General features: G+C 43.9%; 1 protein-coding gene across 5 annotated transcripts in view; it reads left to right on the top strand.

The window, feature by feature from the left end:
- Positions 1-16,411, top strand: part of LOC147021289 (catenin delta-2-like) — a 344,800-nt gene that overhangs the window by 145,585 nt on the left and 182,804 nt on the right. For 3 of the 5 annotated variants that reach the window (XM_085891110.1, XM_085891107.1, XM_085891106.1), the window contains one exon: positions 7,226-7,260. The exons of the other annotated variants lie outside the window; for them this stretch is intronic. Coding sequence is in view for 2 of the 3 variants with exons in the window: in XM_085891107.1 (XP_085747233.1) it covers positions 7,226-7,260 (35 nt within the window). In the remaining variant the exon portion in view is untranslated. The remainder of the gene's footprint in view (positions 1-7,225; positions 7,261-16,411) is intronic. 5 annotated transcript variants of the gene reach the window in all.

The raw sequence follows: 16,411 nt of genomic DNA, 5'->3' as shown, positions 1-16,411 counted from the left end.
CAAGCCTAAGGCCCGAGGCCTGCCGATTTGTGCTGCTTCTTGTAATGGCAGCATGTGATTTTATTGGGATGGAGTCAGGTCAGCTTCCCAGCCAATGGGTGTCAAGCAGAGGGGTGGAGTCTGGCCAGCTGAACACTGACCCATGCATAATATGTGATATTTTCTCAGTCCAAAATGGGCATTACTCTGAAAAATTAACAAAACGCCCTGTAACTCAAACTTGTTCAACAACATCAAAATAAAGCCATGCACACTACTGGTCAAAAGTTTTAGACCACCCCCATTTTTCAGTTTTTACTGAAATTTAAGCAGTTCATGTCCAGTGAATAACCTGAAATGGTACAAAGCTAAGCGGTAAACTGCCAGAGGTTAAAAACAAAGTTTTAGATTACCAAAAAATGAAAAATAATGTAAATTTCAGAGTTGTTAAAAAAGGCCTTTTACAGCGAACAAGTAATGGGTTAGCAACTGCAGCTGTTCTGCATCAATGGAAGTAAATTAAGCCTTGAAAGTTGATGCAAACAATTCTTGCAGGTGTCCCAACTTTTGTTGATTAGTTGCAAACCCTCTGTCTGTTTAAAAGCAGTGTTGGAACAGACTGTGTTGCTCCACCCTCTAAAGCATTATTTGGACAATATTGCACTGTCGGAAGTAGTATATTGCTATCATAATGGCAAGAAAAAGACAATTAACAAAGGAAGACAGACAGACGATGATAACCCTTAAAAGTGTCAGTCTTTCCTTTAGAGCAATTGCAAAGGAAGCCAAGGTGTCAGTGAGTCGTTTCCTACACCATCAAAAGGCACTTGGAAACTGGAGGAAACTCTGACAGGAAGAGGTCTGGCAGACCCAAAGCCACAACACAATCAGAAGACAAGTTCCTGAGAGTCAACAGCTTGCGTGATAGGCGGCTCACTGGACAGCAGCTTCAAGCACAGCTTAACACTGGTCGAAGTAAGGAAGTCTCAATTTCAACTGTGAAGAGAAGACTTCGAGCTGCAGGTTTGACAGGTCGAGTGGCAGTAAGAAAGCTATTGCTAAGATGGCAAAATAAGAAAAAGAGGCTTGCCTGGGCCATGAAGCACCGCCAGTGGACTAGTGAAAACTGGAAGAAGGTCTGATAGAAGGATGAATCAAAATTTGAAATCTTTGGTTCATCACACAGGGTTTTGTACGCTGTCGAGTAGGCGCAAGGATGGTTCCTCAGTGTGTGACACCAACTGTCAAACATGGAGTGGGAAGCGTGATGATCTGGGGCTCTTTTGCTGGACCCAGAGTCTGCGACTTGCAGAGTGACTGGCACCCTGAATCAAAAGGGCTACCACAGAATTTTGCAGCGCCATGCAATACCCTCTGCTCTATGCCAAGTTGGTCAGGGGTTCATCCCACAGCAAGATAACGACCGAAAACATACCTCCAGGCTATGTCAGAACTACCTTAGAAAAAGTGAACAAGACGGTAGGTTTTAAATCATGGAATGGCCAGCACAGTCTCCAGACTCAAACCCCATCGAGCTGGTTTGGGTTGAACTGGACAGAAGGGTGAAAGCAAAGCAACCTACAAGTGCAACACATTTGTGGGAACTTCTGCAAGTGTTGGGAAGAACCTTCCGAACATTATTTAATTTCCATTGTGGAAAGAATGCCACGAGTATGATCAGCTGTTATATCTGCAAAAGGTGGCTACTTTGATGAGTCAAAAATTTGGACTAAATTTTGTTCAACAAAGCGATTCCATGATTTCTTTTTTCTCTGCAATTGTTTATTTGTTCTATGCTTTAATTTCAGAGTACATTGAAACATTAAACTGCTTAAATTTCAGTAAAAACTGGAAAAACGGGGGTGTTCTAAAACTCCAGACCGTTAGTGTACCAAGTTTCAATTGAATATGTTAAATGGTATGAGGAAAAAAAGTCAGAAAAACCACAGGTGGGATGGACAGATGGAGAGAAAACCTAGTTTCCCCTCCGCTGAAACCGGTAGGGGACTAATAAATGTAAATGTTCAAAATTTTGAACTTATTTGACAAAAATTAATATACTTCTTATGTTTCCCACCTATGACAACCTTCGGTTAAATAAAATTAGCAAACCAAACTAATCATACAAAATGCTGGCCTCACATTACAGGTTAATCTAAAACTAGATTGTGCTAAGTTCATTCCACAGGCTTATGTTTGGTGTAGCAATGTTCAATAGGAGTAACACCATCACAGTTAATTGTCATTTTGTGTGTTTTGAGGTATGGTTGACCAAAAATATACAGTCAGGTATTGTTCCTACCAGTCACTATGCATAGACATTCATGACAGTTGGTTCCCAGGGTGGATTCCTTTACTCTGTCCCCTCCCTGTAATATCCTCGCCTTCGAAGATTAATTTCTCATCAGAAGTGTCAATGATCACCCTCGACTTCTCCGTGTTCGAAATGATAGGGCACAATGGTAAAGTAATCCATTGTGCTCCATGTAAAACTAATTGTACTTCTTGTGGTTGACAGTCTTGCAAGTGCTAAGATAATGCCATTTTGTCATGTGACCTTATAGCTCATTATCTCTGGATGTGTCAGAAGTGAGGTGCTTTTTTGGTGGCACGTTTATTTTAATCAACATATTCAAATCACATTACGTAGCGGAAACATGTTCATTGGGATATGGAGTGCTTTGGGACATCCCCTGTAGCAGTTCTTTATGGCCTTAATATATTTGTAGGCTGTTGTCATGCGGCCGGCCAATAGCTGCTAAAGGGGATGTCCCAGTAATGTACCCTATTTCTCATTGCACCTTAGATTCCTCTCCTGATGTCTAAAACATGTTTATTTGTTCTCAGAAGGTTAGTGTAGTGCTATTCAAGAAATATTTTATTATGCCTGTTACACACACACACACGCACACGCACACGCACACGCACACGCACACACACACATATATGTGTGTGCTGGACACAACTTCCCATCTTCCTATATATTAATAGTATGATGAAGTAAACTACTCAGAGACTCTATTCTGCCCTTGTCCATATATTTAATCTCAACCGATATCATTCCATGGTGACAGTGGTGAAGGACTTATCAGAGACAATCTGTGGCAGAACTGTAATTGCGAAACTCTAAATTAACAAAGTTTTTTTTGGAAATTGAACTCTTCGAGTGGAATGCCAACATGACAGCCGCGGACTATGCCAAGACATTCATGTATAGAACAACCTCACCGGCACGATGTATGAGATACCAGATCGCCCCACACTGACCCATACGTGAAACCGCCACACGACAACAGCCTCGACTCACTGCTGTGCTGTGTATGGCAACGACACCGAGGACCCTTTATTTTTAACCTCTTATCCACGAGGTTCATCACGACTATCATTTGTTGTGCCAACAAATAGCGTCGAGTACTTTGATTGCCTAACTTCACCGAATTTCAGCGGTTTGGAGAACAGAAAGAAACACTGATCACCGTGCATTTTGGATGCCACGACACATTCATCCAAAACAGCCACCATTGATGTCAGAGACCCACAATGCAAGTATCACACATGTATCATCCCATTGATAAGAGTGAACTTTGACTGTGCCTCTCATTAACATCATGTAAATTTCACCATTTACATAATGTGGTTTGAAAACATTGAGTTACCGATCTTACGCATTAATACCATTCAACTTGCGTATTTGTTTGCATACTGGGAGCACCACCGATATTGGCATTGTTTCTTGACTGTTCTTCATCAATCCATCCATCCATTGGGACCATACTATGTGCAGAGCGTTGGTGCTGCTTTCGCAGTCTCTTTGGCTATTGGATACAATTCTGGATGGGTCACCACTCCAACACAGTATACCAACATGCTGGCACTCATTTTGCCTACCTTGGAAGGATGACAGGCCGAGTTAACCCCACCTGCTATTAATTAAACGGCGAGTGGGATTTGAACTCAGGATCCTAGGATCCCCAGCCCACCACCCGAACCATTAAGCCAACACCAGGCTTCTTCATTAATACTGCCTACATATTGCTCTGCACTCTATGCGTTTTCTTTGCTAGTTTCGGTCAGTACGCACAGCAACTCATCTTGACAATGTATCCAGAAATGCATCAGAATGCGTGTGATCTGACAAAATAATTTAAACCTTTTAAACCTTTGAACCCTGAGCTCCTTGGACTTTCGGCTCCGCCACCCTGGGCTCCCTGGAGAAAAATCCGGCCGCTCAGGTATATGGAGGTTTGAATAGCGGCCGGTAAAACGACCGCTAGGGTTCGAATGGTTAAGCAGCGAATGTCTCTGTGTCAGGTCGAGAATGATGTAACTGATCAGAGGAAAATCACAGTGAAATTTGAAACAGCTGTTGGCAATGAAGGGCTCAAAAGTAAATGCGTCGAGACTAACGGATGATGATCCAAATGATGCCAACAAAGCATGGTTGTTATTTGAGAACCAACTGCAGGTGAAGGTTATTTTTTGCATCCATAGGTTCGAGCTAATGCGATAACAGGCAAAAGTCTAGCGAAGCATCGGATGAGTTTGTCATGAGATGCTGTGATGAAGCTAAACACTGCTATTTTAATTTACAGGATGTCGACAAAAATTAATTACCTTCGCATTCTGCGAAAGGTTATGTTTTGGTCGCTGTGTATTTATTTATTTGTGAATATGTGTGTTTGTTATTCGCATAACTCAGAAAGTATTAAACCGAATTGCATGAAATTTGGTGGGATGATTCATGAGTATCCACGGACGATTTGATTACATTTTGGGAGCGATCAGGTCAAAGATCAAGGTCAAGGTCATGAAAATGTCAAAAACACTCTTTTGAGCATAACTTCCTTCATAATAGAGCTATCGACATGCAACTACCGCCATATTGTTCCATGACGAGATACCTTTCGGATATGTAGTGTCGGATTTGACGTAACGTCATCGGAAGTGCGTCTAAATGACGTCACAAGATGACGTAAATTTTCAATTTTCGATCTCATCAGTTTTGATCATACCGTTTTGTAAGACTTACCTTAAGGACGTCACACACCAAATTTGACTTCGATCGGACTGACCGTTATGACGTCATTGACGGTTGAACATGACGTTTTTCAATTGTGGCTAAAATGTCCTGATATTTTACATTCAAATATCTATATAATTTATAAAGCAAAGTCTCCCAAATCCAGGCATTAGGATCAGTACCAAAATATCTGTTTATTGATGTACAGGTTTTGCCAATTAACTCTGCAGTCAAGGTCAAGGTCACACTCAAGGTCAAAATATACTTGTAGGCATAGCTTCAGATCTAATAGAGCTATTGACATGAAACCAACGTTAAAACGTTCAGTGAACTACGAGCTTTCACAATGGTAGTCCCCAATTGGACGTGACGTCCCCGGAAGTGCGTCAAAATGACGTCAAAAGATGACGTCATTTTTCAACTTTTTAATTTTTCAGTGTTTATCATTCCATTTTGTTGGACTGCCTTCAAGGAGGTTACACACCAAATTTGACGTCAATCGGACTGACGGTTGTGACGTCATGGACGTTTTAAAATGACGTTTTTCAAATGTGCCCGGAAAAAAGTTGCGGCGGCGAAGGTATGCGCTCTACCGAGTGCCCGTTCGAGTTTACACTTTTTCATTTGTTTTGCAGGTTTGTTGTCATCTTTAATGCTGTAGTTCTAATGTACCATGAATTATGCTCTATGAGTGTATGGTAATGGATTAAAGCAAAAGTAAATCAACACGGGTATACCTGGGTGAGAGTAATAAGGTTCCATGGCATAATTCCAAATTATTCATGCAAGCATGTACTGTAGTCGAGTGAATGATCAGAAGCCTTTGTGAGCTGCCTGAAGGTTTCTCTATGATACTTGCCCTGCAGTCAGATATGAAACTGGTGCCAAGCTTTAACTTACAAGCCTGATGGCAAAATGAAGGCGAGTCCAACAACACAGGAAGCACACAGCAAACAATTCTGCTTATTTACAGTTCCATGATTGATAACTGCGATCTCGCTTCCATGCTCCATATGCCGAGCCAATCACCTTGTCCACAGATACAAACTGCCGGGTCAAGGGGTGGGAAGTGACAGAATTTGATGTAGCGCTGATTGCTCGGAGGATCTTACTGCAGTACCTTGATCCTCTTTCTCCTGTTAGGCATTCTCGAATAAATGCACATATTGCAGATGCTCGTGTCCCGAGGATGCCGAAATTTGCGTTTTTATTGGCGGTGAGAGTGTACTTGAGAGTGGGTGCCTACTTGGCAGATGCAATTATTGCGGTGAGACTTCTGTCGGTGGAAGTACGGCTGCTTATAGCAGCTGGTGTCAATGGTAAGAAGTATGACTAGTAAGGAATGATGAATACTATGGAAGTTCACTGGATGAGGACAAAAATGTATAGAAGAGAGGACGACTGAGGAAAGATGGTGAGGATTTGTTGAGATCAAAACAGGGTCTGTTTGCTGGGGGTTGGGTGGGGGGGGGGGGTATGGAGGGGTTGGTGTTGAGGATTGAACATTGCCTTTCTTCAATTGAAATGTCGGATGTCGAAAAACATTTCACATCATAAAGAAGTTAGAATGTGGTACATTTCTGCATTGAAAGTGGTGTTTTGTGACTATGTGCTTACTTTTGAGATAAGTATGCTGAGGAGCTGGACTTTTGATTGATGTCTTTCCACAGCCCAAACACTACAACTTGTTCTCAACTGGATGATCTGCTTAATATTTGTAATAACAATAATGCAATGATTCTATATTGCTAGTCTGATGAAGTTATACATTTAACAATCTCCTGAGACATCTGAGGCCACACTTTCCTTAGCAAGGCATCTGGCACTGTCTCACAGCATGTTTCATGAGCAGACACCTTGAAATAATCCTTGATCTTTTGCTAACCTCTGGGCATGACCTGCATGTACAACAAGTCGATGGAAGAGCATGTTAGTTGTTGCTTGTCAAGTGAACAGATGATGCTTTAACCTCCTCTGTCCTGTTTATAGGTTCAGTATTGCTGAAGATCTGCACCATAAGCCTCACTCGATGATAGAATAGCAGGAAATTGCAAATGAAAGAAATGTTCAACATACCCAACAAAAGGAATGAGGAGGTTAAACTATTTTATGAAGACCATGTTTTAAAATGTTATCTTTTAAGGCAGTTTCACATCTTGCAAAAAACACTAATTTTGATTAAAATGCTTGAACTCGATGTTTAACTACTGTTGGTCCATTTTTCAGCTCTAATGAGGATGGATCTCGGTGGCGGACGACTGGTGGGTGCTTACCACAATGCATAATCCTTCCTTCTTCTCATATACTTGGCCCTATACTGTAACAATTCCAATTATGCCTAACTATTAATATCTCCTTTATCCATTTCGCTTTCTCAACCCCTTAAAATATGCATGCAACCTGCTGAAATGATTTAACTTCATTCATCTGCATCTTGCAATTCTGTTCTCTGATCTTTTTTTTTTAATGTTGCTGAATTCATTTTGCTTCAGAGAATGGTGGTGTTTATAATTGTCCAATAAATTTAGAAATCCTGGTGTTGGCTTAATGGTTATGGTGGCTGGCTTAAGATTTTAGGGTCTTGAGTTTGAGCCCCTGTCATGCCGTTAGATAACACCAGGTGGGTTGACTCGGCTTGTCATCCTTCCGAGGTCAGCGAAATGAGTACTAGCTTACTGGAAACAGGGGGTACTGCATCAGCTACACAGCAGCTCTCCCAGAAATGATGAAACCAGCAGCCACAGGCTGCATACGAAATAATAATAAAAAAACTTTGGAGAATGTGCTGGACACAGGGAATTCATGGAAACAGCATTTACAGTTACAGCAACGCTGCACTTGCAGGTTATACAACACCAATGCTAGGAACACACATTCAGGACCATAATAGCTAGACAGTAAGCATTTCCTTGACATTCGTGATGCTGGAGACACAATGTTTTTGCAGCCAGAATTGGTGCGCAGAACAATCAATTATTGAATCGGAAATGCTTAATGAGCAACTCATCTTCAACCTGTGGCCAGCATTTTCCCAGCACGTTCACTCTAGACCCGCATGCAATTTGTTGAACCCATATTGCAGGGCATTTATCAGCTCGCTGACAATGCCGACCTCCATGTTCCTGGTCTTAATTGCCATTCACCTCCTTGCTATTGCTATAGGTTAAACAAATATTTAATCTCAGAAATAATGATAATGGAACTCTCTCTATCCAAATACATATAGCTATACATTTAGATCACCAGAATTCTGACGATAAATACTTTTATTGGTCACATTTCATGAAGCACGGTGGGCACATGAAGCACGGTCGGCACCTAGTTTTCTCAATTAGGTACAGAGGTCAATACTTGCAGTAATGATTACCAATGGAAATGTTAGCAGTTCAGATGCATAAACTGAGGAAGATCTATCTTGGGGGGTGAACAAGGGCTTTTAGAAGTGATCCAAGTAAAAGTGGAGGAAGTGAAGAAACAGCCAGAAAAATATAGGGATGATAAAGCTCCAAGTGCAGATTATATGCATCCTCGAGTATTGTAGTGACGGAGCAGATGAGCGTGGTGTTAGCGGATATCTTTAACAGCTTGTTGGAGTCAGGAGAGGTAACCAAGGATGTGCGAATAGCAAATGTAACACCATGCTTTAAAAAGGTTCCCAAGAAGAATTGGGGCATTTTTCATATGTTAGCTTGACTTCGGTTGTGGAGAATGTGAGGAGATACGAATTAAGGAATTGATAGGAAATCATTTGAATAATTTCAAACTAATTAAAGGCAGTCAGCACGGATTTACTGAAGGGAAATCATGTTTAACAAATATAATGGAGTTCTATGAAGCATTTTCTGATTGGGTGGATGAGGGAAGTGCTGTGGATTTGGTGTCTCGAGGTTTCCAGAAGGCATTTGAGAAGGCATCACATGAGAGGTTGTTGGCCAACGTAAGGGCTGTGGAGTAGTTGGTCTGGTAGCTAACTGGAATAGAAACTGGTTTGATGATGGGAAGCAAAAAGTGGCTGTAAGTGGGAGGATGTCTGACAAGGATGTCAGCAGTGGTTACTCCAGGGATAGTTTGATCACCATTCTCTTTCCAGAGAGGGACAATAAGGCCCCTCTTCCAGTCAGTTGTGATGATGCCTGTGTTCCAGGCAGAGCACAGAACTGCATGCAACAATATGAGTACAGAATTTCCACCAGCCTTGAGAAGTTCAGCATGAATGCTACAGATCCCAGGAGTTTTACCCCCTTTCAACTGATTCCCAGCAACCTGTGTTTCCACAAATGAAGGTGGTTCACAGTTGATTGGAGGGTCAGAAATAGGGACAGTCACACCACTGACATCCAACTCAACAGCTGGTGGTTCAGCCTAATACAGCCGCTCAAAGTAACTGGCCCAATGGCCCTTCACTTCAGATTCCCCTGTCAAGAGCCCACCACCCTCTGCTCTAAATGCAGTACACCTATTGACAGGCTTGGAGGAACGCAATGCACAAATTGCTCTCTAAGCAGGGCGAGAATTACCTGATCACAGGTGATGCTCCACCCCTTCACAGATTCCTCGCACATGGGCCTCCTTGTTCGCCCTCAGCAAACATACAGTTTTATGCCTCAGCTCCCTGAACAGCTCATCTCTGCCATTAAGAACTGGCCTTGCGACTCTGGTCAATGGTATCCAGTGCCCCTTGAAAGACAAAGTTCTTCTTCACCTGATGGTGGGTTCCAAAACATCCACCAGTAACATCAAGGATGGTGGTCTTGAAGGCACTCCACAACTCTTCAGGATTCCCCAAAACACTCAGACCCCCAAATCCCCACTTAGCCTGTCCGCAAACTTCTCAGCTACCCTCTAATCCTTGAGCTTTCCAACATCCAGCCTTGGCTGAGTTGGTACCATTCTCCAGGATTTGAGCTGCAACTTCAGAGTTGCTAAATAAGCCTATGGTCGGTATTGAGGAATTGAGCACTCCGGTAAACCTTGCAGTTCTGGATCACCCTCCAGTGACCATCAATGAGCACATGGTCAATCTCCTTTGCCACACCACCAGCGTTGGAATACTTAGGCCATCGATGAGCCTGTGGGCACTGAAACCATCAAACAGCCACCATAAGTCCACAACCTGTTGCAAAGTCAAGGAACTTAGTGATATTCTGATTTACAATTCCAGAACCATGGGGACCAACACATGTCTTATAACTATCCCTATCAGTGCCAGTTGATCCATTGAAATCCCCCAAGACTATACTAGAAGAGTATCTCGCCTGGCCTGACCTGATCTGACAATTTACTCCTTCGGTACCAGGTCTCTTCAGAGAATCCTTGCTTATCACCGGTCAGACTTTGTGTCCAACGAGCATTTGCTGAGAGAGACTCAGATGAGATTTGTTTCCTATATAGTCTCTGAGCATCAGCCGCGGCTGTGTGGTCACGTGGCTTGTTTTCCTGACACTGATCCTGCTCACCAGATTCTCTCAGCAAGGGAGCCTCGTGGGTGGAGGAGGCCGACGGGCCAACCATGTGCCTCGTGGGTGCAGCAGGTTGATCGGCATCTCAAGCAGATGAGGATGGACCAGGCATCTGCCAGATGGTGGCCTCTGGAGTACCGGTGGAAAGTGGACGCAACTACACAATGCTCCGGCACATGCTTCCATCCGTGACCTGATCTTTCTGGGACCGCTATTATCCATAATTTACATCAACGATTTGGAGGTAAGGTAAATAGTAGAAAAAGGGGTGTGATCAGATTCAGGAAAGTGTCAGATACTTTCATAGATTGGGAAAAAGATTGGCAGATGCAGTTTAACAGAAAGTAATGTAAGGTGCTGGGGATGGGCAAGAATAATGAAAATATAGATTATATAGTGCAATAGGCAGTCATAAGAATTTTTCAGAATTTTTTCAGAATCTCATTCAGAAGAATTCAGGATAAGTGAAAATAATTTTTCAGTCGAATGCACAGTGATAGGACCTGAGAGTAAAGAAGATGAGAGTTAGGAGAGTGTTCAGGCAGGGGTCTTTCAGTCAGAGAGTAGTTGATGCATCGAATGATCTCCCTGGAAAGGTAGTGCCAGCAGAAATAATATGGAAGTTTAAATTGGAATTAAATAGGTACCTAGTTGCATTGGAGATATTGGGATATTGGCAGGACTTGTAAGCAGCTTGCATGTGGATGGGTGATGGTATCTGGTGCTGGTATATAGTGCAGGTATGATGGGCCGAATAGTCTCCTGCACCAAAGTTCCTTCTTGTTGTAGTATTTATCTTTTGTAGAGAGTGGGCTGCTATACTATTTCAAAACACATTTATTTTCATCACTTGTGTGTTCGAGCTCTCCCAAATGCAAGGTAACGTGTTGTTGGATACACGTGGTAACGTGTTGCCTTTGTCATCTTGGTTGGATGATTTTTATTTTTTATTTTTTTGGTTTACCAGACTTAGTGGTATAATGGTGAGAGTGTTTGTTCTGAGTACAGAAGCTGGTGGTTTGAATCCTGGCTGTCATACCAAAGACTTTTAAAATGGTATGTGCTCTTTTCTTGCTTGATGATAAGCACGTGTTTGCTTTCTTCCTTCCTGTTTAGTTGCTCCATAGCTGATATTGTCGCGTCCGAGTACCCGCTCCTACAGGATTCCTCAGAGCTGGGATCTTTCGTCCCGGGGGATGATCCAAACGGTCTCTTATGACACTGTGTTCAGTACTACTCCACTTTACCATTCCACAAAGTCACCCAAATGAGTCAAAATCGACGGAAAATGCACGTGGAAAGTAGATGGCTGAAACATTTTCTTACGTTTCAAAGATTTATTTGAAACCAGCTGGAGTACCCGGCATTTCCCGGGGAAAAAAATAGGAATAAGAAAGGGGTAAATTGTGGCGCTTAATATATATCACATTTATATATCACATTTAATTTGGACACATTTCACATTTCTTTGTCATTGTCAGCGTTCGTCATCAGTGCTCATGAGGCTGTCACGGAGGTTGTCGCATTAATCAGCAAGCACGTTATTTTGCTCCCTATGTTTAAAGCCCAGTCACTCTGTCTCGATCTTGCAGTAGACATCGACCAGAAACTGCTGAAAGAATCGTCGCATCTGCAGTATGTGGTTGCCCTCTCTCACCATGATGTGGTAGCTGTAGTACTGCAGCTGTGTGAGTTTTCGTCCATCCTGTCCAGTAGCAGTCCTGGCCTCCAGATAGATGCTGTCGCCATCTGTTCCATATGGGAACACTATGGGATACTGGAGTGCATCATAAGATGCATGCAGCTCACTGATCCTTTTAAGTTCCCCATCGTGAAGTCTGAGGACAATGTCTCTGGGTTCTGTTGGCTCATTGTCCATTAGGATGGCGACTTCTGGTGCAGACTGGGCATTGCAGCGCATGTGTGCTCTCCTTGCAGTTGCTTGTTCTCTCTGATGATGATCTGGCGCTCTTCATAGTTTTTTTTTTTGTATACCTTGTCGAGGCTCGTATGAGAGCTAACACACAACTCGCAGCAAGGGGGCATGAGACAAGAGGGGCGGGAGTGGAACGGACAAAACAGTGGGGAACAGACACATCAGGTGAACTGTGGAACGGAGAGGGATGGGGATGGGACGGGGAACATGGCGAAGAGAAGATGGACATTACAGGGACTTTCAGGAAGGAAAGCAGGGGAATTGAAGGAAGTGGGCTTGGGTGGATTATCGGGGGTAGAAAAGATCGAGGATTTGGATGGGGGAAGATAAGAGGTGGTGGTGAACAGCTGTTTTGAAAGCCTGGACGGAAGAATGGAAAAGAATAGAGTGAAGAAGTTTATTCCAAAGGCGGGAAAAAAGAGGAATGAAAGAGTGAAGATGAGCAGTGATTCGTGATTTTGGTAGTTTTACCAGAAGGGGGTTGTTGGCGGACCTTGAGCACCCTGTGAAAATGTGGTGGGGACAAATCGCAGAGAGAGCAAGGGGGCAAGGCTGGAGAGGAGTCGATAGAAGACAGAAAGACCACCGACCAACCTGTGGTGATTGAGTGAGAGGCCCAAAGACTCAGCTTCATTGCGGGAGATGCCGATGATCTTAAATGCCCTGGTTTCGACAGCGTGAAGCCGAGAAAGGTGGGAGGCAGGAGCACCAGCCCAGAGGGGAGAGCAGTACTCCATCAGGCTACGGACAAAAGCTTTGTAATTGGTCAGGAGCTCAAGAGGGCCGAGGAAGGACTTTGCACGACGGAGGATTCCCAGTCGGCGACTGGCTTTTGAGGCGAGGTTGGAAATGTGACTTTCCCAGGAAAGGTCATGGCAGATAGTGAGACCCAGAAGCTTGAAAGAAAAGACTTCTTCCAGAGGATTGTTGAGAAAGTGGATGGGGGGGTTTTCTAAACGGTCCTCTCGAAGAGACATAGTGAGAGTGTGAGATTTGTCTGGATTGAAAGACATGTTCCACGTGTTGGACCAGTTTGTGATTTTATCCAGATCTGCAGTGAGCGAAGAAGCTGCTGCTTGCCGGTCTGAGGGATGACAGATGGTACGGCAGAGGGTGGAGTCGTCGGCAAAGAGAAATAGAGGATTTTCCAGAGAGTCGGAGAGATCATTGATGAAAACCAGAAAAAGAACAGGGCCCAGAACGCTACCTTGAGGAACTCCAGCCTGCACAGGAAGAGGGGATGAAAGAACTCCATTTAGGGCCACACGTTGACTGCGACAGGAGAGGAAGTCTGCGAGCCATGAGTGGAGATGGCCTTGAATACCATGGGAAGAGAGTTTGGTGAGTAGTTCAGGCTGCCAGACTGTGTCAAAAGCACGTGATATGTCCAGGGATACGGCTCGGATTTCCTGTCTGGCATTGAGGACCTCCATCCATTGGTGGGAGAGCAGAAGTAGCATGTCCAGGGTAGAGTGACCTGGTCTGAAACCAAATTGATGATTGGAAATCAAGCCATTGGAGAAGAGGAAGGATTTCATGTCTGAAGCGATGATGGATTCCATAACCTTGCTGATGATTGGGAGAAGGCTGATTGGTCTGTAGTTACAGGGATCTATTTTTGCACCTTTTTTATGCAGGGCAGTGATGTTAGCAGATTTCCAAGCAGATGGCAGATGACCTTGGGCAAATGAGAGGGTGAATAGAACAGAGAGAGGGTGAGCAAGAGCAGAAGAGCAGGCTTTGAGGACACGTGGGCTGATGCCGTCTGGACCGGTTGCAGAATCTGACTCGAGGTTTGAAAGCAAGCTCTCCACCTTGTCAGGAGAAAAGGATACAGAGTCCAGGGACAGTTGGGTGTGACTGCGTAAAGTGGGTAGAGAAAGTGATGGGTTTAGGACACAAGATTTAGCTGCAAACACCGAGTTTAGACATTCAGCTTTATCACGTGTGGTATCAGCAGTGCGGCCATTTGAGGTATGGGAGGGGATGGAGGGGGAACATACACCAGAAACAGATTTGATTAAACGCCACTGGGATTTTGAGGAGGGAGAGAGGTTTGAGAGTTCAGACTTGAGATGAGAAAGATGTTGTTTTCTGGCTCTCCTGAGGGTAGATACACACTTGTTCCGAGCTTTGTGGAAGGAACTGAGATTGCCCTCAGTTGGGTTTGCCTTCCATGAGGCAAAGGCAAGTTGTTTCAGGACAACTGCCTCACCACAAGCTTAAGTAAACCAAGGGCGGGAGGAAGGGTAGGACAACTGAACACGAGAGGGGATAAATCTGTGTTGCCTCCTTCTGCAAGTATATTGCAGTCTTCAGCTCACGGACCAGATGGTTATCCTCGTAAAACCACTTTGCGAGCATCTCAAGGATGTGTGGTTTGAGGCTGCTGTGGTTCCTGGCAGCCAGCTCCTTGGTGTGTGAGTCCAGGAAATAGACCTGTAGGAACTTTGGCTGGCCCTCTTCAGGCGGGAGCAAGCTGCCAATGCGGTGGAACACTTAACCTTGGACCCAGAAGCTCGGGTTCCAGCCGTGGACTTCAGCTTCTTTGTGCCCGAAGCTCGTCATCGCAAAGCTGCCATTATACATCCGAATGTTGTCAAGGAGGTGTTTGCTGAGGGGACCTTCGCCTGAGAGAAGTTCCTTCAGCAAGGGAGGAAGGACAGGAGAGGGCTCAAGGACGACCTTGCCATCGCTACAGCACACACCCTTGGTCTCTCCCTTGAACTTGTAAGCAGAGCAGTGGGTGCAGACTTGGTCCATTCGGCCGATGTCTGCATGAGTTGTTGGGTCAGCGGGTTCATACGTGAATGCCACCCTGTTGGCATTCTTGTGCCCGGGTCAGTGCTCGTGCTTCTGCGGTGCGGTGACGCATTGCCTCAAGTCTTGCATCACACTCTTCCTCAGTCTCATTTGCTCGCCGCTGCTGTTGCCACTGTGCCTATTCATTTAGCCTGCCTGATCGCTCCTCTTCAGTCTCATTTTGTCGCTGCTGCTGTTGCCGCTGTGCCTGTTCATTTAGCCTGGCATCTTGCTCCTCTTCAGTCTCCTGTTGTCTCTTGGTGTGTTTTCGCTTAGCTGCAGCTGCCTTGGGACCAATGGAGCTCTTCCTTCTTCGGGGAATCTAAAAACAGAAAGTCACATTTTTCATCAGAAACTTTGTAAACGTTCACTGGTCTGTCCATCCACTGGTCTGTCTTTGTCTTATTTTGATCAGGTTGTGAATAAAAACAAAGTTGCGACACGGAAAATCAATCAATTGCGGCAGAAAAATTGAAATGGCCAAAAAAAAAATCGATGATGTTTTTTTGCGGTTTTTTTTTTTTAAACATCTAAGGTGTGTTGTAGTACCTGTGAGATGTGCTCATTCTGAATATGCCTTTGGTTTTACTCTGGGATGCGTAGTTCTCGAGTTATAAGAGGACAAACAAACATACACTACTACTTTATATATTTAGAAGCAAAGTACAGGGAAGAGGATCGACAAGATGCTGTCATAAACAGAACAAACCAATTGAGTCAAAAGACACAAATAGCACAATGGTGATATTCAAACTTATGGACAAGAAGGAGAAATAAAATGCAAAACTGAACAAACTGGGAGCCAGAGATAAAACATGTCCAATAATGCAAGACAATGATGCAAATATATTTTATGTCGTGGCTCGTAATAGCCCCTCTCTCTGGCAGAAGACAGTAAACCATGCGTATTGTGCCACATGCACAGGTTAAAATCACAAGTCTACAACCTACCCTTCCTGGAGGTTAAGGGGGTGGAGGTAAGGGGGTGGAATTATTTTGTGCCCCTAACTTGATCTTGGTTACCCCCAGCACATATGCAAAATTTGGTGGAGATCAGTCAATCAGTTTTAGTTTCTGTAAGGCGAATACATACATAAGCCAAATCTTAGTTTCACAATCATACAGCACAACAAGCACATACATTTTTCATTTCAACATCAGTGTTTGTTTCGCACAGTCAAAATGTGGCATCTCTAACAACTAAAGAAGGACAAA

The sequence above is a fragment of the Eptatretus burgeri genome, chromosome 8, assembly GCF_056783735.1.
Source record: "Eptatretus burgeri isolate ZD-2024b chromosome 8, Ebu_testis_v1, whole genome shotgun sequence".
Lineage (NCBI taxonomy): Eukaryota > Metazoa > Chordata > Myxini > Myxiniformes > Myxinidae > Eptatretus > Eptatretus burgeri.
The sequence above is the reverse complement of the archived record's forward strand: the minus strand, read 5'-3'. Positions and strand labels throughout refer to the sequence as shown.